This window comes from Haliotis cracherodii, unplaced genomic scaffold (genome assembly GCF_022045235.1).
Source record: "Haliotis cracherodii isolate W230 unplaced genomic scaffold, xgHalCrac1.p SCAF_3, whole genome shotgun sequence".
Lineage (NCBI taxonomy): Eukaryota > Metazoa > Mollusca > Gastropoda > Lepetellida > Haliotidae > Haliotis > Haliotis cracherodii.
Genome location: NW_027266286.1, coordinates 19,610,234 through 19,632,988, shown reverse-complemented (window position 1 = coordinate 19,632,988; position 22,755 = coordinate 19,610,234). Strand labels below are relative to the sequence as shown.

Here is a 22,755-nt window from a genome sequence, read left to right as displayed (position 1 = left end):
ATATTGTGCCAAATGTCAAACCAAACACTACTGTCATGTGAAATATTAGGTTTTATTAAAATAAAGATGATTTATCAAAATATACATGGTAAATGAGATTGCAAAATATACATAAAACTCATGTAAAATAAAGTTTCAACAACAAAGGCAAGAGAGAAAACTGTCCTATATCCACAGAAACTAACAATTTGCAGCTAACACTCTCAGTAATTGATTGTAGACTTCATCACATAACACAGGTACTTGCAAAAGAAACGCTTTTTTCAAATATGTTGGTTAACAGATTTGTTTATGAAACATCCTGATGAGAGAAACTGAAGGAAAAAATAATTGAACAACTCATATTTAAGTTTTTTTTATCTTCGAACATTTATCTGAATACTGGTAAGTTACCATATGTGAAGTGTTCAACAGGTTGTGCAGTTAAAAGCTGTACGCATGTTTCTTCCGGTGAAGACAGAGGATAGTATACCAGTGTTCATGTCATACTATGTTTACGCCATGAGTGTCTAAATTCCGCTCTCGCTCGGGAAATACCAAAATTTAGGCATGAGTGTTGTAAACATAGTATGACATGAAGACGAACATAATGTTCTACTTATTACCGAAGAAGATGTCTACATACAGGAGACGAATTTTGGTGTTTACATTTAAGGACAGCAAGTCGCAACAGCAGCAGAACCACCATTTGTGGAATGACGACAACAATCTTCAGCTATGACGTCGTTTCTAATGTGATATCATTCCGACCTCACATCAAAATCAGATTCGAATGACGTCGACAATGCTGTCCAGATGACAGAAACAGTACACTGTTGTTTCCTTACCTGATATGACTCTATGGCACATATGATTTTTAGGAACCCCGATATGTTTGCCCTCGTAGGTAATAAATATGGTTATCATCATTACAAACATCAGCACAAAGCATTTCCCTTCTGTCAGCTGGTTGTACTTGTGACTCGAGCAAACCGACAATTGTATAAGCTTATTATCTTGAAGGGATAAGTTTATTATCATAACAGGATATTATGGTTAACTATGCATGCCACAATACTGGTCATCAGATGACAATAGAACTACCATTGCTGTCTCTACATCAGAGCCGAAGCCAACTCTAGAACACCCAGGGCCCTGGAAACGTATGTTGTCCGAAAACCTATGCTGCTGAAAGCTCTGATCGAAAACAAGACAATCCGCAACGGTTGTCCGGTTTTCGATCATATTTTTCGGCGTGTTTTTTTTTTAATCTATGATTATATTTTTACGCGGAAGATGATTTTTTTCTGAGGACTACTGTTTCAAAAAACGCGATTTTCCCCGTTTCCGTGGAGATTTCACATCCCTGCTTGTTCCACAAAACAAACCATGTCCATGTTAATGTATTGCATGAGTTACGATCATCACAGTGCTAAGACCAATTTGTGAAACAGGACCCAGGGTCGTAGCTGACTTGACAGCTGCATTCAACAAGCTGATCCAGTATGGCAGTACAGATTCACTTAAATATCAGTGTATGGCAATACACTGTTGGCAAATGTACATCTGATACATAATGTGACATGTATTTGTATGGAAAACCAGATTCATGGCATCAAAATGATTGTATGACATATCCATGACATACCTTGACATTCATGCTTTATTTCCAACACTGTCATCGATACACATATTGTACAACAACAAAGTGTATCGTCACAACCTTACCATGAAGTAAATACTTGAAGGTGCAAGTCTGGTGACTGTCGCTGAATACTGGAAGGAGGGCCACTTCTAGGATTTGGGGGACACAAATTAAGGTTTACTGTCATTCTTTATTACATCTATTCTATTAAAACATCGGTAGTGACAGAAAACATTTGGCATCCATTATGCATCCAAAATCCCTGCTGTAATCAGAAGTTTTTCAAATCCAAAAATGGTATCCTTTCTTTTCTACATTTCCTGTGCTGAGTGTTTTCTTAAAACAATAGATCCCTAACAAGATGGCAACAGAGTGATGGAGTGAATCAACAGAATTTCCGGTCTATTTAATGTTCACATACATCCAAGTCAGTGTAGGCAGGGATGCAACAATTATTTGAAACATCTACTATCCAGAACAGCGATAACATAACATCCTTAAACAGCTTGAAATTCTACTAGCCCTTAGGATACCTTTAACATTACACTAAAGACTCTGGCTAGCGCGCAAGTGCCTTGTTGCATCCCTGGTAGGACATATGTTCTCACCATTTTCACTAGTTACTGACCTCATAGGACATAATTGACTAATCATTGCTAATAGCAGCTAAATCTGGATACGTCTGATGAGAAGAGTCTTCAGATAACTAAGTTACGCTAAACTTAAATCAAGACAATATTTCTTTGTCCTTCAGTTAAGGAGAGTAAGGGACAGTTCCTTGCAAGACATAGCTGAAACATTGAGGAACAAGGCCCTTTATTGAGTAACACTGCACTGCTGTGAATATTGTGTGCAAACAGAACAGTAGTCGGGAAGAATTGCATGACAATCTTTGGATGGAGCTAAGGCTTGTATACAGGCCATGGTGGCATGTTGAACAGTTACATATTACAAGAAACCTGTCCATCTCTCCCATCCTGCAGACACACACTACACATACAGACAACACACAGACACACAAAGACAGACAGCTCGAATAAAACATATCACTCGTCAAGTTTGCGTTTTGGCTTCTTTGGGTTGCGTGATCGACTTTTGGCTTTGCAGAGTGGACATATGGGAGCGTTGCGGTGAATCTGTTGGTGGCAGGACAGACACGCCTACAGGGAAACAGACCAATCAGAATGCAGACATGAGTAATACAGTGTAACAAACGAGATAAATATATCAGTATAATACATCATTTAAATGAACAAAATAATACAATTAATATGCAAATCAATATTTCAGACATGTTGACCCTTACAATGGCAACGGAAAACATTTGAAAAGTGATAAAACAGTATAGATATGGCTTCACTACTTCATATTTACACAACAGCATATGGATAAATGATTAATACAGACATAAACTATGAAATGGGTAAACAATAATACACATCAATGTGTAACAAAAATAGTTTGGTTATATTTTGCCCTGATAGTTGCGAACAAAACACTTAAACTAGATACAAGGCCCTGTTACACAAAGCAATCTTTGTGCTTCAATGATTGTAAGCCTTGTCAAAGTATGGGACTTCTGATTTGAAGAAGAGAGCCCAGAATGAGTTTCATTCAGTACCATAACTACCCAAATAAAATGAGGATAGAGTGGTCTAGCTGGTCATGTTATCCTTCCATGACACCATATGGATGCTCATGCTATCAATCACTTGTTCTTTTGACCAGACTCAATCTACAGGCTACAGTGATATAACTGTCATATTGCTTTGCGACATTTAACAACATTCACTCACTGAAAGTAACTGAAGGGTATTTCTCGTGCTGTGAGTTGTCGAGTGCACCTGACTTACGTCGTTATAAACATTCAATTTACTAAAAGTCACATTGGTACAACGTGATCCAAAAGCACAAACAAAATGCTTGAATTGACATGAACTATGTTGGGACTTTCAGGTAATAAAAATAAGAGTGTATAGTGTGTCCGATTTCGATCAGTTTAACATTCATCCCGCCAATCAATGTCTCTGTTATTCCAAAACACTACCTACTTACTACCTGTCAAACCACACAGGAGTAACATCATGAGGTATTGATCAAACAGACATTTTCAATATGACATATATGACAGAGGTGTATATTTACTAGACTGTACTCCTAATAGTCCCATATTTTAAGAACACTTGTTGTAGCGTTACAAGCGCTTTGTTAAACGGGACCCAGGACAGTTTACTTGTACAGATGTGTACCTGTGACTGTTGCTACTCTGTGAGCTAGTGCTACAACTACCGAAAGTCCACTACTGCAGGGACACATACCTTCATGGGTGGCGGCTGCTGTCTGAATGCCTGTCTGTCGGTTGTCTTGGCTCTGGGAACCTGAATCTGTTGTGCAGCAGCGGCAGCAACGGCCAATGACTGCGGCAGCGGGGGCTCTGGGGGCTCACTCTGCCAGTCCAGGTTGGACTTCTCAAAAAACCTGCAACAGTCAATCACCTGTACAATCTCTGACAAACATGTTCAGTCAATCACCAGTACAATCTCTGACGAACATGTTCAGTCAATCACCTGTACAATCTCTGACAATCTATGTTCTGTCAATCCCCAGTACAATCTCTGACAATCTATGTTCTGTCAATCCCCAGTACAATCTCTGACAATCTATGTTCTGTCAATCCCCAGTACAATCTCTGACAAACTATGTGAAACACCAGTACAATCTCAGACAAACTATGTGAAACACCAGTACAAACTCTGACAAACAATGTGAAACACCAGTACAATCTCAGACAAACTATGTGAATCTCCAGTACAATCTCTGACAAACTATGTGAAACACCAGTACAATCTCAGACAAACTATGTGAATCTCCAGTACAATCTCTGACAAACTATGTGAATCTCCAGTACAATCTCAGACAAACAATGTGAAACACCAGTACAATCTATGACAAACAATGTGAATCTCCAGTACAATCTCAGACAAACTATGTGAATCTCCAGTACAATCTCTGACAAACTATGTGAATCTCCAGTACAATCTCAGACAAACAATGTGAATCCCCAGTACAATCTCAGACAAACTATGTGAATCTCCAGTACAATCTCTGACAAACTATGTGAATCTCCAGTACAATCTCTGACAAACTATGTGAATCTCCAGTACAAACTCTGACAAACAATGTGAATCTCCAGTACAAACTCTGACAAACTATGTGAATCTCCAGTACAATCTCAGACAAACTATGTGAATCTCCAGTACAAACTCTGACAAACTATGTGAATCTCCAGTACAAACTCTGACAAACAATGTGAATCTCCAGTACAATCTCTGACAAACTATGTGAAACACCAGTACAATCTCTGACAAACTATGTGAATCTCCAGTACAATCTCTGACAAACTATGGGAATCTCCAGTACAATATCTGACAAACTATGTGAAACGCCAGTGCAATCTCTGACAAACTATGTGAATCTCCAGTACAAACTCTGACAAACTGTGTGAATCTCTACTCACTCTGGCTTCAACTTATCATCATCGTCCTGGATGTCAGGGAGTTTTGACAGACCGATGTTGGATCTGAGGGAGTCAACATCTTCTTTGAGCGGCCGGTATTCCTCGTACATCTTCTTGGCAGACTCCAGAGCCCGGTTCCTCTCCTCCTCCGCCTGCTTGATTGTTGTCTCCATCTGCCAACATGCGCACACTTCAGTCAGAACATCACAGCACACATGTGACATCATCAGGCAATATTGTCCTGAACAACTTTATTTTAGCTATAATACTTCTCAGTCACAATTAACGAAAAAAGGGAATCAGAGTATTCCCCTTATTTATATACTTATCCTGGCACAACAGGATGCAATAGTCCTTCTTGCTTCGATTAGTTAACAGTGTAGAACATTGTGAAAACAACAATCACCGGAACACTCCCACCTACCAACTCACTCCCACATGAACCTGTACTGCTCATCACACTTGCCCACAATCGCATGACAGGTAGACAAGTGGATCCAAACATGGAGGGGATGGGCAGCGGGCAGTCATGACCTGTTGTGGATTCCCTATATTTTTTAACATATCCCTCCACAACAGTATGCAATTATCCCATGATAGGACGGCGGGATGGATCAACTGCACATCCCCATTTGCGATTGAGTGGTCAGGCCAAAGCACGGACTAAACTAGACTAGGCTGCCTCTTCATCTTCAATCCATGGGTGTGTCCAACTTCACTAGTCCATGTAATATCAATGCCATGACTGATTACAGGTAAGGATGGGACAGAAATTATGTGGCAACTGGAGGTACTCAAAAGATCAGGAACCATAGTTACCTTCACGATACGTAGTACCCTCAGTACGGAGGTTAATGCAATCATGCACTCTGACTTTTTAAAGTTTATTTGCCAACTGAGCTGCTGAAGAAACACGAGGGTAAATTTGATCTGGTCATGAAGCAACCAAGACGAGGAATCGCTCATCAGTCAGTCGTCTAAGTACTAACTAAAGAGGATCCGATACTGGTGAAGGAACCTAGGGGTTTGGTGATAGGAGAGAAAAGCCTTGAGGCGGTTGAGGTGCCAATAGATTCCAAGAAAACGTGTGTACAGCTGATTGTTACTTCTGGCTTAGTTTACGAGACAATACACACAGTAATCTTAATCTCTACATATAAAACAATGCCTAGCAGAACAGGAAATACAATTTAATCGGTAAATCATCATGTCTAGTGATGTTTTATCTCAAATTTCAAATTTGCATTGACAAAGCTTAATTGTTATCATCTGTTCATATCCCTGAATTAGGTGAAGGTATACGACGAACCAGATCGGTGGATTGACTGATTATTCGATAAATCACTCCACTACTTGTCTATACCACATTAGAAACAGGACTACAGTACAAGTAGGTTGTGCCTATACCACATCAGTGACCATGGTGACTTACCAGGTTGATGTCGGCATGTATGAGACGAAGCTCCTCCACATGAGCCATCTTCTCCTGCAGCAGCAGCTCCATCTCCTGACGATATTCACAGAGGAAGTTCTCCTCACTCTCTGTTATCTCCACTTCCTGGCGCAAACGGTTTTTCACTTTCTCAAATTGGAGAGTGCGGCTCCTGATGAGATAACAGAAGTAAGACATAATCAAGAACAAGTTTAATAGAATCAAACATGGCACAGGTTATCATGTCATGTCTGTATAGGGTTAGAAATTAATATTTATTTTCACAAGCAAATATAGTGTCTGCAGAACTGCCATGTACCTAATGGTAAAAGTGGTAGTTCTTCCTGCATTTTACTAGTCTTGGACTTGTGGGCTTATGTTAATTTCAAACATTATACTCTTGATTTTTCATGTTATGATACTGCAAAAAACAAAAAATTTAAAGATGTTAGTTAAAGACAATAAAAAACATGATTTTGTTCATATTAGCTTATTTGAAGAGAAAAATATTATTAATAAGCAACTTATAACACCTGTTATGCGTATGAAACATATTCCTATATCATGTATACAGATTACCGTGGTAAATTCCTGTTGTTTCATAGAAGAACTATGACCTTAATCTCAACTCATAAAACTTTTGCAGTTTGGCAATGTCAATACTGGATTATCAATAACATTAATTTTATAACAGCAGAAAATCAACAAAAAATGCTGACTGCCTCAGCTGCTGTGGCTATTATTTTACACAGCTGCCATGGCAGTAAACTCAACACCTTTGTGTTTTTACACTCATAACTCTTATCAAAACACATTTCCAAACAAAAGGTTTCTTTGCATTAAAAGGCAAATGGTTTGAGTACAACTACAAGGGTGTATAAATACTTCCATGATATCATATCACTTGCACTCTGACAAAGATTGTGAAGGTTGGTACCAGATCAGCATATTAGATATCAGTACTGAATAGAATGTAATGAACATGATTAATAAATATAGTCCATAGAATAAAACTAAAAGCTACTGAGAATGATGCTAGGAGCCAAGTTTGGGCAACACTGCAGTTAACAGGACTGCTTATCACGCTTATAAGTTATAGCGCCAATTGGCTCAGACTGCTGGCAGTGGCTCTAGGCTTACAGATTTTGATCCCTTGGGTCAGCATGGTCAGAGCTCCAGATAACTTTTTGAGCAATTGAGTTTTTCCTCTAGGGTTTCGATTTTAATTGGGCTATTGCATTTTTCATTGGGTAACTAATATTTTTTCACTCATCTATTCATCACTCTATTGAGTTTTTCCTAAAATTAGTGAACATTTTAACATTTAAAAAAAATGAAATAATGTTTTAGATGTATATAACTGTTCTAAATATACAGGCTTGACTCGGAAAGTAAATTAGCTCGTAATTGTGTTTCGGAAATTAACTCCCTTGTACACATGCCCCTTTCCAAACAAACACCCCTTCACTATCCCTAGGGTTGGGCACCCTTTTCAATCTTGAGCTTTAGTTGTGAGGTAGGGTATGGGTTAGCCATTTCATTTAACAAATAGATCTAATGCAAACTGATTAAACGCCATCAAGTTTCATGGAGAAAATGCCTACTGCATCAGCATAACCAGGTAAACAATTGGGTGCAGACCACTTGTCAGCGCATACTTATCATTTGTGATAGTGTGATATGGTCATGGTATTCCTTTGACATTAAGTGTTGGATAATGAGATTATCTCGTAAGCCTAGCGTAGCATCAAGCTGGCAAAATGTTCCTCCTTGCATCGTAATTTGAAAAAGGGCACCCGGTAAAGTGCACTAATTTCTAGGGGTGTTGCGATTCACTCGCATATTTGGTGAATCGAACCGCAACCATTCATGAATTGAATTTGTTATCCATGGCCACTAGAATCAAATATTTATGAATAAACCATCATTTACATACCCTGTACCTAAAAATATCCATAACAACATATTATACGCATAGATTTCTTTCAATGACAACACTCTAATAATTTTAATTTGACAGTATTGTTGTCACTGGTCATCGTTGCATTTGAGCAGATACTAGTACCTGGATAAGTGCAGTATATAAATGTATAATTTATTAATATTTAACAAACCATGTCAAATATTTTATGTTATTATTTCACTTGATATAATAAATAATACAAAAACTGCAGATTTGTTATTGTAATTGTGAATTAATATTCGTATTCCTTACCCTACATTCGTGATATGAATCGTATTCGCCTCACAGTGTATTCGTTGCAGCCCTACTAATTTCCAAGTTTGGGCTTTTTAGAAGCAATGCACATGGTCGTTCAGTGGGGCATTACATAGCTACGATATCGCAGATAGAAGAACTGCAGGTATGTTTCAGATGCTATGTCAGATCGTAAAAGTGGAGTCATACATTGCCAACACTAAGCAGTTAAACTACGGCTGATCCTCTCTCAACTAACACTGAGGACCCGAAGGGGTAGACCCAAAACTAAAACTAAGGATCGTGAAGGGGTGTTTGGTCCAAACGGGTACTTTATCGTACCCCAAATCATCAACGTTAGCAGTATGAAGCTGCGTCCGATAAACTGCAGTGATGTCTATTTGGATAATATTCTTTGTTCTGCTGTAGAAATAAGAATTGATTCGTGGATGGACACGAAATCCGAGGCGCTTATTCACTGTCCCTTTCCAATGGTTGTGATTCAACAAGAACCAAAAATATAATAACTTCAGAAGATATCTGAGATAGCTTGCACTGATCCAGATCAATGCATAAGTTAATGGTAATATATTCCATCCAACAAACCTTAAGTCTTTCAGTTTTTCTAATCTGTTCAGCAGATCCATTTCTTTTTCGTCCGCCATGTTGTCTAAATGCTGTCCGAAATGTCACGTGACAATGTCTTTCGAGATAAAGAAAATACAATCGGAACGTCCAAATGACAAAAGGGAGATAATTTCATAACACTTTACCGGTCCAAACCAATAACATGATAAATAAGTAATGTAACATATAGCTAAAAGGTGTGTCCCAACAATATAGTATGGAATACCTTCTCCCCTGACTATCGCCTGACTAAAGTTGTAAAAGAATTAATGTTCTTGTGATGCACTAATTTTATAGTTTCCCGGATTTTAATGTGACATCATTTCGCGCGAGATTTCCCGCGCATGTCAACATCATGGCTTTGCTACCGAAACAAGAATTACAGTTAGGTTGGTGAAATATTGTCATTTATGAGAATGTCAGTCAAATGTTTTTATTGCTAAGCTTGAAAAAGTGTCCACAGCTTAGTTTACCATTGTGATTGTTGTTGTTATGTCAAATAGAATAGCCATACAACTACCAGAATCATTTTAGGCCTATAGGCCTAGATCTATATGCTGCATGGTAGCCAGTGACACAAGTAATTTCAGTGGTATGGACCTAGTAGTGTTACTTGTTTATATATGTTCACTGCACATGGACTAGCGGTTTCCACTCATGTCACATTGAGATCATGATTGACTGTCGTCAAGTTAAACTTATATTTGTGAACACGTCCCCTCGAAATTTGAGAGGAAAAACAGCAGAAATTATTAAAATATGAAAATATACCTGAGCATAACTAAGCCAATCACGTATGGTAGTTATATGCCAGAATACTTTCCTGACAAGTGTTCTAACAGCAAATATTGTAGTAGATGTTTCCGGTTTAGTCTGTATTGCGTTTGCTTTTGAGAAATAGTTTGATGTTTGGGAAAGCATGGGAAGTTGGGAACAAGATAACATGTATGAGAAGGATGCAGAACAAAATGGCCCCAAATATTAGAGAAAAAATGTTTTGACATTTAGTTTACTTAATGAAAGGATATTCTGGCATGTTGCAATGTCACATGGTTTCCAAATCCATCTCCAACTCTTCCTAACGCAGTGGTCCATGTAGTCATGAAACTATCATCTGCCCAGCCACACATGCATGCAGTTCCCCAGACTGAAACAGCTGTCCTCTTCTGTCAGAGTTGCGAATGAATGACCCCAACTTTCCTTCTTGTACCATCAGCCTGTGTTGGACTTGTGTTCACATCAGTATCAATGTCCATGTTATCAGGCTTATGGATGCTGTCGTCTTCAATGGATCTGAATAATAAAAAAAAATTTCTCATATACAAATTTATGACACATGTGACAATAAGTTTGAAAAAATAGGTATTACAATGTTCATATCATTTGCATATAAACTTTCTTTCAGTTAATATTGACTGTCTTAAGTAGTATATTAAAGTACCTTTCAAGATGATTTTACGGTGTCTCAATATCTTCTGGGTGGGAAATGTGTACAGGTCTTAAGTGTCCACCTGGCCAGTCTCCTCTATCATGGTGACATCTTCGGTAGCAGTAGCTGTGGACTGTCACTAAGTCTTCAGCAACCCATACTTGCCGTAAAAGGCGACAAAGCTTGTTGTAAGAGGCGAATAACGGGATAGGGTGGTCAGGCTTGCAGACTTGGTTGCTGCATGTCATCCCATCCCAATGACGTGGGTCAATGCTCATGATGTCAATCACTGGATTACCTGGTCAAGACTGGATTATTTACAGACCCCGTCATATAGCTGGAATATTGCTGAGTGCGGTGCTAAACAACTAAACAAACAAACACTGCCATCACTGATCCTCACACACCTCGTGTCAGAACGGCCTCAAAAGTCAAGATGACCACAAAAAATGTCAAAATGGCCATGATAATAATAATAATCATGTTGACTTCATTGCATTTTATGGTGATATTATATCTCTACAAAGGCATCAGTAAATCTATGAGATAAGTGTTTTCAGTCACGTATAGCTTGTTGCAATAAAAAAAATTAATCCACTTAATTAGGATTTGCATACAGAACAGAAATCTAGATTAACAATGGTGTTGCTGTGAGGTAGCTATAGGAAGCCAACTTTTTAGCCAGTTTGCAGATATTTTAGAGATGAAATTGGACAGTTTAAGGAAAAGTTTACAGTTTGAAAAGCTTAACTATACCTTTCTCTAATGCAAGAGATACAAAAATAAGGTATAACATGTTTTAAAAGTATTTTTAAATAAAATATGTAAATAAGATTATAGGAGTGAATATTCAATGTTGGCACTACGTTTGCCCAATACATGTAACAGCATATCAACATTTATCCATCATTGTCCCAATGTCAGTGTTTTTGCTGGGGTGTGCATGTTACAGGCTGTCATTACAATGTGATATCTTCCAGTAGAGTTCCCTTGTTTTAACCAATCTCACCAACTACTTTCATGTCTGTAGTGACAAGTGTACCATTTGTGAAAACATGAATGAACTTTGATCCTAACAAGGAAACTTTACATTGTTTTTATTTTTTGACACTATTATATTATTAAGTTTGTAGACTTTTTTTTTCTGTGGGTCCCTTTTGACTTTTTAGTTGTTGCCATTATGACTCTTTTTTTTTGCCCTTTTGACAATGGGTTGTGCCATTTTCATTAGGTGAATTATCGTCGATGGGAAGAAATATTAACCATTATCTATATAAAAACTGTGTCTTCGATAATACCTTGCAAAAACTATTTTGATGAAATACGGTTTACATTTACCAAAAAAGACTTGTTATTGTCAACAGTGTCAATTGCTGAAGATGGAAAGCAACTGTTTTTGTTGTATCTCAAATGTCCACAAAGTAATCCATGCATAAATGTGCCTCCACCCACCAGTGGAGTGAAATGTGTTGGTTTCTTTTCAGACTTGGTTTTGCATATTAGCTCAGGGTTACTTCTCCTATATTTATCGATAATTCATCTTTATTTAGTAAAGGACTATCGATTTCTATGATCTGGGTGGGGTACGGGTGGCCCAGTCGTGTAAGGCGCCGCGATTCGCTGTGCAGAATCACATTCGCTTGGGCCTTGATTGTGGGTTCGAATCCCGTTTCGCCCCGATTATGTTTCTCGGTTTGTCAGCACCATACCTGTGCTCGTGGGTTTCACCGAAGTGGTAAACGTCTCAGACCTGCATCACTTCAGGCTTTCCTCCCACATAAAGCTGACACGCCGCGATATAACTGGAATACTGTTAAAAGCGGCGTTAACCCCAACTCACTCACAATTCTATGATCTGGGACCATTTTCTCCAAAATGTCTGGGACATTTTGGCATTCTGCCATTTTCTCTAATACCAGTTTGAGAAGCTGTTTTGTTCTGAGATGCTTCTCTGATGTAAACCCTGCATTGTCTTGTTCCAGACACAGCCCAGGAGCAAGGCTTCCTGTCCTTCTTTAGGGGTTTGCCAGAGGTAGGTCACATGTCATGTTGCCCAATTACCATGGAGATACAGATCAGATACAGGTCAGATGTAACTGCTGTAACCATGGTTACCCTTTAGATGTAACTGTAGTATTGTATAAATCTCTGATATATAACATGTTCGCGAGTGGTTTCAAATTTTTTATTTGTGGTAAATCATCTAAGGAAAGGAAGGCGGAAACGTGACCATAAACAACTTGCATGGTAATCATTTTCTGAGTATGAGTTTATAATGGGGGACTAGGGAGCGTGGGGAAAAGAATGGAAATCTTCTGAAGTACATTAAGGCTGAGACTGTAACCATGACAATGATTTCACATGAGAACTGATGAAACTAGCCTTTGTAATTTGTAGTAAATCAGATCCTATTTGGAAATATTTTTAGCATGTTTAACTCACCAAACTGAAAGTTGTATTTGTTGTGTCATGGCCTGATTGACCTGCATCATCAACCGCATCTGTACACGTCTCCTCCTCAGAAACCTCTGGGCTAATGAAGTGAAACTTTAATCCTTGTTCCGACCAATGATGACACCTGAATTTGTTCAAGAGATTCAAATAATATTTTCAACATGGCCGCCACTGAAGTTATATTCAAGAACTTTTTATGGCCACTGCTCAGCCATTTCTGCTCACAATGTGGTGTAATGCTGTTGAATTCACTCAAAATGCATTGCCAGACAAACTAACCTTTGGCTTATATGCATGTTCTTATGATGATACCATATTATCATGATTATTTTATTTAGATCATTTGTATTTTAGTTATTTGTCTTAAGCAATTGGAAAAATTGTTTGACATTAGAGAAAATGGTTCTCCTTAGAATGTTTGCAAGGTCCAGAGTTGAAATTTTGTGTTTACAAAGTATATTTAACTATGGTACATTACTACAATGTTATACAAAAGCAAATTAATTCTTGCAGATTTTGAAACATTGTGACTTGTTTCATATTGAATAGAAACACTGAGAGCAATATTAACTGAGATACTGTCTTTGTTGACATGTTAAACAGTTATCTACATGCCCAGGTGAGCTACAGTGTCTATTTTTTTATTACAGTCAGACACAGTTCCTATTGTAAAGTTTATGCAGTGTTAGGATTTCAGGATTTACAGTACCATATTTGACATAATAAGCTCCCTGCTTTAGTAAGCGCCCACGGTGATATTTGCTAGTGAACAATTCCAATTAGCACCCCTTCCCATTGATCAATGTACACAAGACTTATTTATTCGTGTATAATATGCACTTGTGTGTCATATGCACCCTTAATAATGGGTAATTAAATTCTGGAATATATATCAGTCGTGTATAATACCCACGGACTTTTCTTTAGTATCATTTCAGGCTGTCAGCATTAACCACGAAATTTACAATCTTTCAACTCGTTCACCAAAATTATACTCTAATAAGAGCCCCCTATTTCTAATTTTGAGAGTGCACTGGGCGCTTATTACGTCGAATACGGTATTTCCATTGGTGTATTATATGTGTCCATTTCTTGTTGCAGAAGATAAGTATATTCTTTACATTTCCAGAAATCCAGCACCACCTTGCGTGTATTTGACAGGACAGTAAGTACCGTGTCTCAGTATGATAAGTCTTAGTGTGTAGGGGGCGGTCGGGTAGCCTACTGGTTAAAGCGTTCGCTCGTCACGCCGAAGACCCGGGTTCAATTCCTGACATGGGTACAATGTGTGAAGCCCATTTCTGGTGTCCCCCGCCGTGATATTGCTGGAATATTGCTAAAAGCGGCGTAAAACCATACTCACTCACCTATTCACTTAGTTTGTAGAGAAATTGTGCAGGCCTTGTAGACCTACTCGGAGGTCGATATTCGGCGCTAAGTCTTGAGGTGAGGTGAAATGGGGTTCAATGGATATAGCGACAAGCATGCACATATGAGTTTGTGTATGGCTGCTTGTACTAGTCCAGACTAATGCCAAAGTTTAACACAAATACCCCACTCAGACACAGTACGGTATACTGACTTCAAGCCGACCAGTCCTTGTTTTAGCCTCTTAATGCCGAGTGCAAGGCAGGGTAACAACAAGTACCATCTTCATGTACCACCGGCTGGGGGGCAACCCCGGATCCTCGCTCTCCGGGCAGATGCTCTACCATGAGATCAAAGAAGCGGTCTCTCCAAGTCTCTAATAAAAATCAGATTTTACGTGACCATTAATGGGATGTCCTCAGATATTTGTGTAGTGGTGGCAAGCACCGAGATCTGATGTCATGACATTGCGCCATGCTGTGACCGACTTCATTATTATACCATGTACGCAGTGCTGTACATGACTGCCCTCATCAACATGGACAAGCCCAAACTGTTTCGTTGTGGATGTCAGTTCATCTAACAAGCTTTTAACCGAATCATTAACAACTCAATTGAATAGCAGCACCCAAATTCTTGTCCCTGAAGAGCTAAATAAACATTGCACTAATGATTGAAATGTTTCTCTAGTCACTGGTAACCATATCCCAGTACTGCTCCCTAAAACCAGATTTTGATATTCACTTGCCTTCACACAGCTACACAGCGACAAGTCAATATCAAGATCCTTTAATAGCAGCACAGAGTATGGATACCACAGCTAGTTTACTAGCCACAAGATGTCAGGCTAGCCTTAATTTCCAATTTCTGCTGTATTTTCCAGGAATATTACACTGTCCATGGCCAGGATGCCCTGTTTGTTGCCAAGGATGTGTACAAGACCACCGGGGTCGTTAAGCACCTGGGGACAGGTGAGTGAGTTCAATATTCAACAGTAAATACCTGCACTCTACCAGAACACAATTGACCAGAACTACGCATGAAAACTAGCTGGTTGTAAAGCGACTGGTCGTCAATTAATGAATAAGAACAGAAAAATTTAGGGCATCTTTTTTTTTCTTTTATTCTATTCTTAATTTAGGGCATCTTAGTATATGTCCGCCAACACTATCCATTATAATAACAATTAATAAGATATGAAACTTTTTAACTGATGTTTTGACTATATATGTTGCAACAGCTTTCAGCCAGAACTTGATAACATATAAACATGTATTGGGACAGCCCCTAAAAAGCCTGAAATTCTATTCGACATCGGGATACCCTTTAGCATGAGACTCTGGCTAGTGGTTAAGGATATCAGACACCTGACCATACAGGATTCTACAATCAGCTGGTTACAGTAACAAAGACTTGTGATGCGTGGATACAGCTCTGTTCAGATGTAGGGACCTATTGGCAGCTGCACCACTCTGAAGTTGATCTCATAGTTGTAGAGAGTTGTATGCTCACTTGTAACATTTCCGGGCATGTTTTAGGGACTGGAGTGGTATGATAACCTGTAATTTGTTTCAGGATCCAACAAGGTGGAGTCAGTGGTCCTCAGCAAAATGAACTTTGAGTCGCTGGTGCGCGACCTGCTGCTTGTCCGGCAGTACCGAGTGGAGGTGTACTGCAATAAGGGAGCCTCCAAGAACAATGACTGGTCCCTTGCCTTCAAGGTGAGAATCATTGTCTTGCAGGGACTTACCAGGGTAGTGTAGTTTGGGGGGCCAATGGACTCGAAGCCTTTAACTTGGGGGGGTCCAAACTGACAAAATGGGGGCCTAGAGACATGTCAAAACTTATAAAAGCCAACAACTGACAGATACCCAGAGGCCGTTCGTTAAATTAGATATTGTTTGAATCAAATCTACAAGTGAATCAGAAGTCAATTGTTTACTGTGTTTTTTACATGATTAAGTATGTTATTTTAAGTTGTACAAAATAGCAGCATTCATTCCTAAAGCTGCGTACATTTTTCTGCATCCCAGTTGATGTACTCTGTTTATCTTGCATCTGTTTTCATTTTTGGGTCATTTAGTCAAGAATGATCAAAATGGATGTGGTAGTGGTTCAAACAGTCAAGAAATCAGGTTGATTAGTCAAGTTCGATTCCCGACATGGGTACAATGTGTGAAGCCCATTTCTGGTGTCCCCCGCTGTGATATTGCTGGAATATTGCTAAAAGCGGCGTAAAACCATACTCACTCACTAAAACATATAAAAAAAGACAATCAAAGGTCAGTGACTAACATTGACGGAAGATATTTTTCCAACCCTGTTAGACAACTGTCATCTATGTGAGGCTGACAGCGTGTTTGTGTTACAGGCATCTCCGGGTAACCTGACACAGTTCGAGGACATCTTGTTTGGCAACACGGAGATGTCAGCCTCGTCAGGTGTCGTGGGTGTGAAGCTGGGAACAGACAATGGACAGCGGGTGAGAAGAACTTCCTCATTTCAGGACCCCGTTCCACAAAGCGATCTTAGCGCTTTGACTGTCGTAAGTCAGTGTTAAAGAAAGGGAGTTACGATTGACTTAGCTTTGTGGAACAGGGCCCTGATTACTAGGGGTGAAATGATAGAGCAAGGTCGTGATGCGAAACATATCATGATATATAGGTCATGATTTGAGACGTCTTGACAATAGGTTCAAAAGGTAAAGCTAGCTGTAGACACATGCTCGTAGTGACTATTTTTAGTAGTGAACCTGAAACCCTAATCGCAACACATTTCACGATAATTGATTGACAAAAATGCTGGGTATCATTAAACAAATAGTAAGTTATTTATCTTAGCAACTGTATCGTCTTGTATCAATACAGGAAAAAACTGTATCGGGTATCGTATCATCACATGAAAACTCATCCCTACCTTTTACAGGTTGGAATGTTTCCAACGCCATGATTGGTTGGTTTGTTGTTGTTTAACGCCGCACTCAGCAATATTCCAGCTATATGACGGCGGTCTGTAAGCAGACAATCCAGTGATTAATATCATAAGCATCGATCCAATCAATTGGGATGGATGACATGCATTAACCAAGTCAGTGAGTCTGACCACCCGATCCCGTTAGTCGCCTCTTACGACAAGCACAGTCGCCTTTTACGGAAAGCATGGGTTGCTGAAGACCTATTCTACCCCGGATCTTCACCGCTGTGAAGTGGATGGGGATACAGGTTTTTGCTCTGTCCGTTCATTCTTCTGTCCATCCCACAGCAAGGGGGCATGTTTGTGTGGGAAGCTGACAGTGAGATTACATATTGTTTTACATTATGCAGTGTACTTCAAAGTACCACTGATACAAGGGTGACATATTTCATTAGTAATTCCAAAACAAGCATCTAGAATTACAAGTTTACAGAGTTATGGCCCTTTAGTAATTTCAAAACAAGCATCGAGGATTATAACTTTACAGAGTTATGGCCCTTTAGTAATTGAAAAACAAGCATCTAGAATTACAACTTAACAGAGTTAAGGCCCATTAGTAATTCTGAAACAAGCATCGAGGATTACAACTTTACAGAGTTAAGGCCCATTAGTAATTCTGAAACAAGCATCAAGGATTACAACTTTACAGAGTTGAGGCCCATTAGTAATTCTGAAACAAGCATCGAGGATTACAACTTTACAGAGTTATGAATGCTCTTTTTTTGTAACTTGAGACAATAGTAAACAACCCAGGTGAAACAGTGACAACTGTAGTCTTCCTGGACACTAATGTACCGTATATCGCTGTGCATAAGGCGACCCCACGTATAAGACGACCCCCCTGTACACACCTTAAAAATAAACCCAAAATCCTATACTCCGTGTATAAGGCGACCGGGAATGAAACACATCACAAGTCTGACTGATATAGAAGATTTAACGTGCGCTTTCCGACTGTAGGGTTTTTTCGCACACGGGCATCACAAGTTAGTTAGTTAGTTACTTTCGAGATTTAAAGTGCGCTTTCCGACTGATGCGTATTTCGCACACATCACAAGTGCGCACATAAACCTTATATATGCAATAAAAATATGTTTATCTTGCGTTGTTTTTTTTCTACAATGATAGGTCGCATGTGTAACTCCAGCACACGTCGCCAATTTGTGTTTACACGGTACGACACCAAATTGGTGCCCGTAAAATAAAATTCATTTATGAAGTAATAACATATAAGAGACAATGGTGAGTAATTTAATGCGAGTTAACTATGTTGTAACTAACTAGGCTTATGTTTGCTTCACATTCAGTGTGTTTATTCCACAATCACTTGTACACACCGTCTCCAACACTTGTTAATACAACTGTAAAAACAGCGGGAATTGATTTCAGCTTCACCGGTTATCACATGTTAGGTCACAGGTGCAATATGCAAATGCTTACCGGTACTTCCGGCTCTCTGCTCACGGATGTTGAGTGTTTTACCATGTCAGGTGGTTTGACAATCTGCATCGAGGCGAGGATCATTTCAACTTTATTTGAAGAAATTATTAAACTTTATTCAAGGAAAAGAGATACAAATCATGTTTATGTATGGAAATAGTTATTGGAACAGTTATTGGGGACGAAATGCGAAGTTTTATTATCAAATGCTGGGCTGGCTATCGGACGCCGGTTGACATCGCCAGTGGAAAAAAATGTGAGATCCGTGTATATACGACCCCACTTCTTAGCCCCCTCATTTTAGGTACGAAAAACTTGCCTTATACACAGCGATATACGGTACCTAGATAATTGTGTTAGATGTATAGGATTGAGAAAGTTTTTCTTATTGAGGGCAAGGACAGTCTAGGATGTTATAACTCGCTGTAAAATGTTTGAAATCCACACTTACAGAGATAACCGGGGACACGGGTGGCTCAGTAGTCTAAGGCACCGGGATTTGCTGTGCAGAGTTGCATCCCTTGGGCAATCCAGAAACCTATGATTGTGGTTTCTAATTATGTTTCTAGGTTTGTCAGCACCATACCCGTGCTCGTGGGTTTCACAGAAGTGGTAAACGTCTGAGACCTGCATCACTTCGGGCTTTCCTCACACAATAAACTGCGATTTAACTGGAATACTGTTAATAGGGGCGTTATATTCAACTCACTACAGAGATAACCCTACCTTGCTTTGGGCTGACAAGATGTGAAAATTTTATTTTATCCCACATTGATTTGAAATGATGATTTTGTGAATAGTACAAAAAAGAACTGTTTCCACGGTTACTATGTGACAGGTCGTAGGCGTGGGCTTCACTGATGTCACTCAGAGGAAGTTCACTGTCAGTGAGTTTTCCGACAATGACCAGTTTTCAAATCTTGAGGTGAGTAATGTAATTGGTATTCCCCAGGGTATTGTCTGTCAGTCACCTGATGACAGAGTTCGTATAGATTTGAAACACTGGGCTCATTCACAATGAAATAGAAGACAGTTTAAAAAGAGGAGAGATGTGAAATATGTGCTTTTGTTTAGGATGAGGCTCCTTCCTAAATACTTTGCTGTACCAGAGTGACTGTGATTAATAGTTCACATGATACAGCAATCTTCTGTTGACAAAATATGTTTTTAATCATTTGGCTAAAAAAAATAATAGTCTCGGTTCTCAGGCACCGCCCGCATCATCATAAAGTCTTCCGCATGTGTCGATTTTATTTCCATTTTAAAAAAAAAATTAAAAAATTTGAATACTTAAAAAAAATGTGATCCAATATAGCATGCGGTTACTTCCCTTTACATGCGCACTGCTTTACTGTGCATCTCGTGTTATGGTCATGGCAGCAATAGGAGTTTGTATGCTTGTTGATGTTGGGAGGCCCTTTGTTGATGGTACACAATTGTTTATCTTGTTACATACTCGTTTGAACAAGCAAAAAGAAAAAGGAAAAAAACACTGCCTGTCTGCACTATATTTTTGAAAGTCATTTCCTGAGTACCAATTCTTTTATTTTTTTAAGCCTTATTGATGCAAGATTATTAAACATGACTGTCATTGATCTTGAAAATTGTGTGATAAAATTCAAAGAAAGTCGTAAACCATGAAAAACCTCCCAGTGAGAAAGTGAATGAAATTCAAAGAAATTTGAAAACATTTGGCCATCATCAAATAACTGTGTAGTGTTCAGGACTTGACACAAATATTTGCATTTGAACTTTTTTAAGTTATCAATGAAACAATGTGACTCTCATGAGTCCTTAATATATAGTGAGTCGTCAATGTTATAAGATCCCCTGCCAACTGAATTGCAATGTGTTGTGATGTAGGCACTGATTGTTCAACTGGGCCCAAAGGAGTGTGTGTTGATGTCAGGGGAGACAACTGGGGATGCAGGCCGAGTGCGCCAGGTCCTTGAGCGCAGCGGGCTGCTCATCACAGAGAGGAAGAGAGGTGAGTGTACTGCAGCAGAGATGATAGAGAGGTCATGTCTTGATGTGACCCCATGCGGGGACCCAATTTCATAAAAATCAGATCTTTTACTCCGATATGATACCTCTCTGCGTGAAGATAGGTGAACCATTACGCATGTATCTTGAAAATAAACTAGAAGGACATTTCCGAAAGTAAAAAATACAGTGGCGCCATTATATTGTTGCGTATGTTTCCTGCACCCTGTCGTTTCTGAGCGCCATGGCATCTACATCCAAAAGGGCGTGTCATCAATGGAACACTTGTGTTTGTGTGGGTTTTCATTTCTTCAAATTTCCGAATCGAGTAGGTAGGTGTTCGAAGCCAAATCGTTTTAGAAAGCTGACAGCTAATTGTCTGAAGAACCCTCACTTTAAGGTCGTCATTAAACTATGACATCATGATGACCTAACTGACCGAGTAGCCAATTTGAAGGTGATTAGCCAATCAGATGGCTACATGTTATGATGAGTTGTGACAGGTGGATGTACATCACTGTTGACCTTGAACTTTCTTTCTGCAGCGGACTTCTCTAGCAAGGACATTGTACAGGACTTGAACCGACTCCTGAAGGTCAAGAAGGGAGACCAACCGAACAGCTCTACTCTCAGTAAGTCCTACTAGTGTTAGACAGCTAGCAGCTCTACTCTCAGTAAGTCCTACTAGTGTTAGACAGCTAGCAGCTCTACTCTCAGTAAGTCCTACTAGTGTTAGACAGCTAGCAGCTCTACTCTCAGTAAGTCCTACTAGTGTTAGACAGCTAACAGCTCTACTCTCAGCAAGTCCTACTAGTGTTAGACAGCTAGCAGCTCTACTCTCAGTAAGTCTCCCTTGTGTTAGACAGCTAACAGCTCTACTCTCAGTAAGTCCTACTAGTGTTAGACAGCTAACAGCTCTACTCTCAGTATAGTCCTACTAGTGTTAGACAGCTAACAGCTCTACTCTCAGTAAGTCCTACTAGTGTTAGACAGCTAGCAGCACTACCTACTCTCAGTAAGTCCTACTAGTGTTAGACAGCCAACAGCTATACTCTCAGTAAGTCTCCCTAGTGTTAGACAGCTAGCAGCACTACCTACTCTCAGTAAGTCCTACTAGTGTTAGACAGCTAACAGCACTACTCTCAGTAAGTCCTACTAGTGTTAGACAGCTAGCAGCTCTACTCTCAGTAAGTCTCCCTTGTGTTAGACAGCTAACAGCTCTACTCTCAGTAAGTCCTACTAGTGTTAGACAGCTAACAGCTCTACTCTCAGTAAGTCCTACTAGTGTTAGACAGCTAGCAGCTCTACTCTCAGTAAGTCTCCCTTGTGTTAGACAGCTAACAGCTCTACTCTCAGTAAGTCCTACTCGTGTTAGACAGCCAACAGCTCTACTCTCAGTAAGTCCTACTAGTGTTAGACAGCTAGCAGCTCTACTCTCAGTAAGTCCTACTAGTGTTAGACAGCTAGCAGCACTACCTACTCTCAGTAAGTCCTACTAGTGTTAGACAGCTAACAGCTCTACTCTCAGTAAGTCCTACTAGTGTTAGACAGCTAGCAGCACTGCCTACTCTCAGTAAGTCCTACTAGTGTTAGACAGCCAACAGCTCTACTCTCAGTAAGTCTCCCTAGTGTTAGACAGCTAGCAGCACTACCTACTCTCAGTAAGTCCTACTAGTGTTAGACAGCTAACAGCACTACTCTCAGTAAGTCC

General features: G+C 39.5%; 2 protein-coding genes across 2 annotated transcripts in view; one reads left to right on the top strand and one right to left on the bottom strand.

Annotated features, from left to right (window-relative positions):
- Nucleotides 1-848: 848 nt before the first annotated feature.
- Nucleotides 849-9,443, bottom strand: LOC139475746 (zinc finger C4H2 domain-containing protein-like). Its single transcript, XM_071258944.1, has 5 exons — nt 9,377-9,443; nt 6,574-6,745; nt 5,142-5,314; nt 3,943-4,102; nt 849-2,784 (listed from the first exon to the last, which is right to left on the bottom strand). Exons 1-5 carry the CDS (start codon nt 9,433-9,435, stop codon nt 2,671-2,673), a joined length of 678 nt encoding a protein of 225 aa, XP_071115045.1. The 5' UTR covers nt 9,436-9,443; the 3' UTR covers nt 849-2,670.
- Nucleotides 9,444-9,734: 291 nt separating this feature from the next.
- Nucleotides 9,735-22,755, top strand: part of LOC139475730 (DNA mismatch repair protein Msh2-like) — a 29,054-nt gene continuing 16,033 nt past the window's right edge. Inside the window, exons 1-9 of the mRNA XM_071258919.1 lie at nt 9,735-9,786; nt 12,809-12,858; nt 14,410-14,445; nt 15,532-15,619; nt 16,224-16,369; nt 17,020-17,130; nt 19,900-19,986; nt 20,925-21,048; nt 21,590-21,676. Coding sequence (XP_071115020.1) covers nt 9,753-9,786; nt 12,809-12,858; nt 14,410-14,445; nt 15,532-15,619; nt 16,224-16,369; nt 17,020-17,130; nt 19,900-19,986; nt 20,925-21,048; nt 21,590-21,676 — 763 coding nt within the window. The 5' untranslated portion in view covers nt 9,735-9,752. The remainder of the gene's footprint in view (nt 9,787-12,808; nt 12,859-14,409; nt 14,446-15,531; nt 15,620-16,223; nt 16,370-17,019; nt 17,131-19,899; nt 19,987-20,924; nt 21,049-21,589; nt 21,677-22,755) is intronic.

Excerpts from the sequence above, each read along its gene's own strand:
- LOC139475746 (XM_071258944.1), bottom strand. The coding sequence starts at position 9,435 with ATGGCGGACGAAAAAGAAATGGATCTGCTGAACAGATTAGAAAAACTG. Across the intron at positions 6,746-9,376 it reads GAAAAACTGAAAGACTTAAG|GAGCCGCACTCTCCAATTTG; the intron begins GTTTGTTGGATG and ends TTATCTCATCAG. Across the intron at positions 4,103-5,141 it reads GATGATAAGTTGAAGCCAGA|GTTTTTTGAGAAGTCCAACC; the intron begins GTGAGTAGAGAT and ends TGACTGTTGCAG.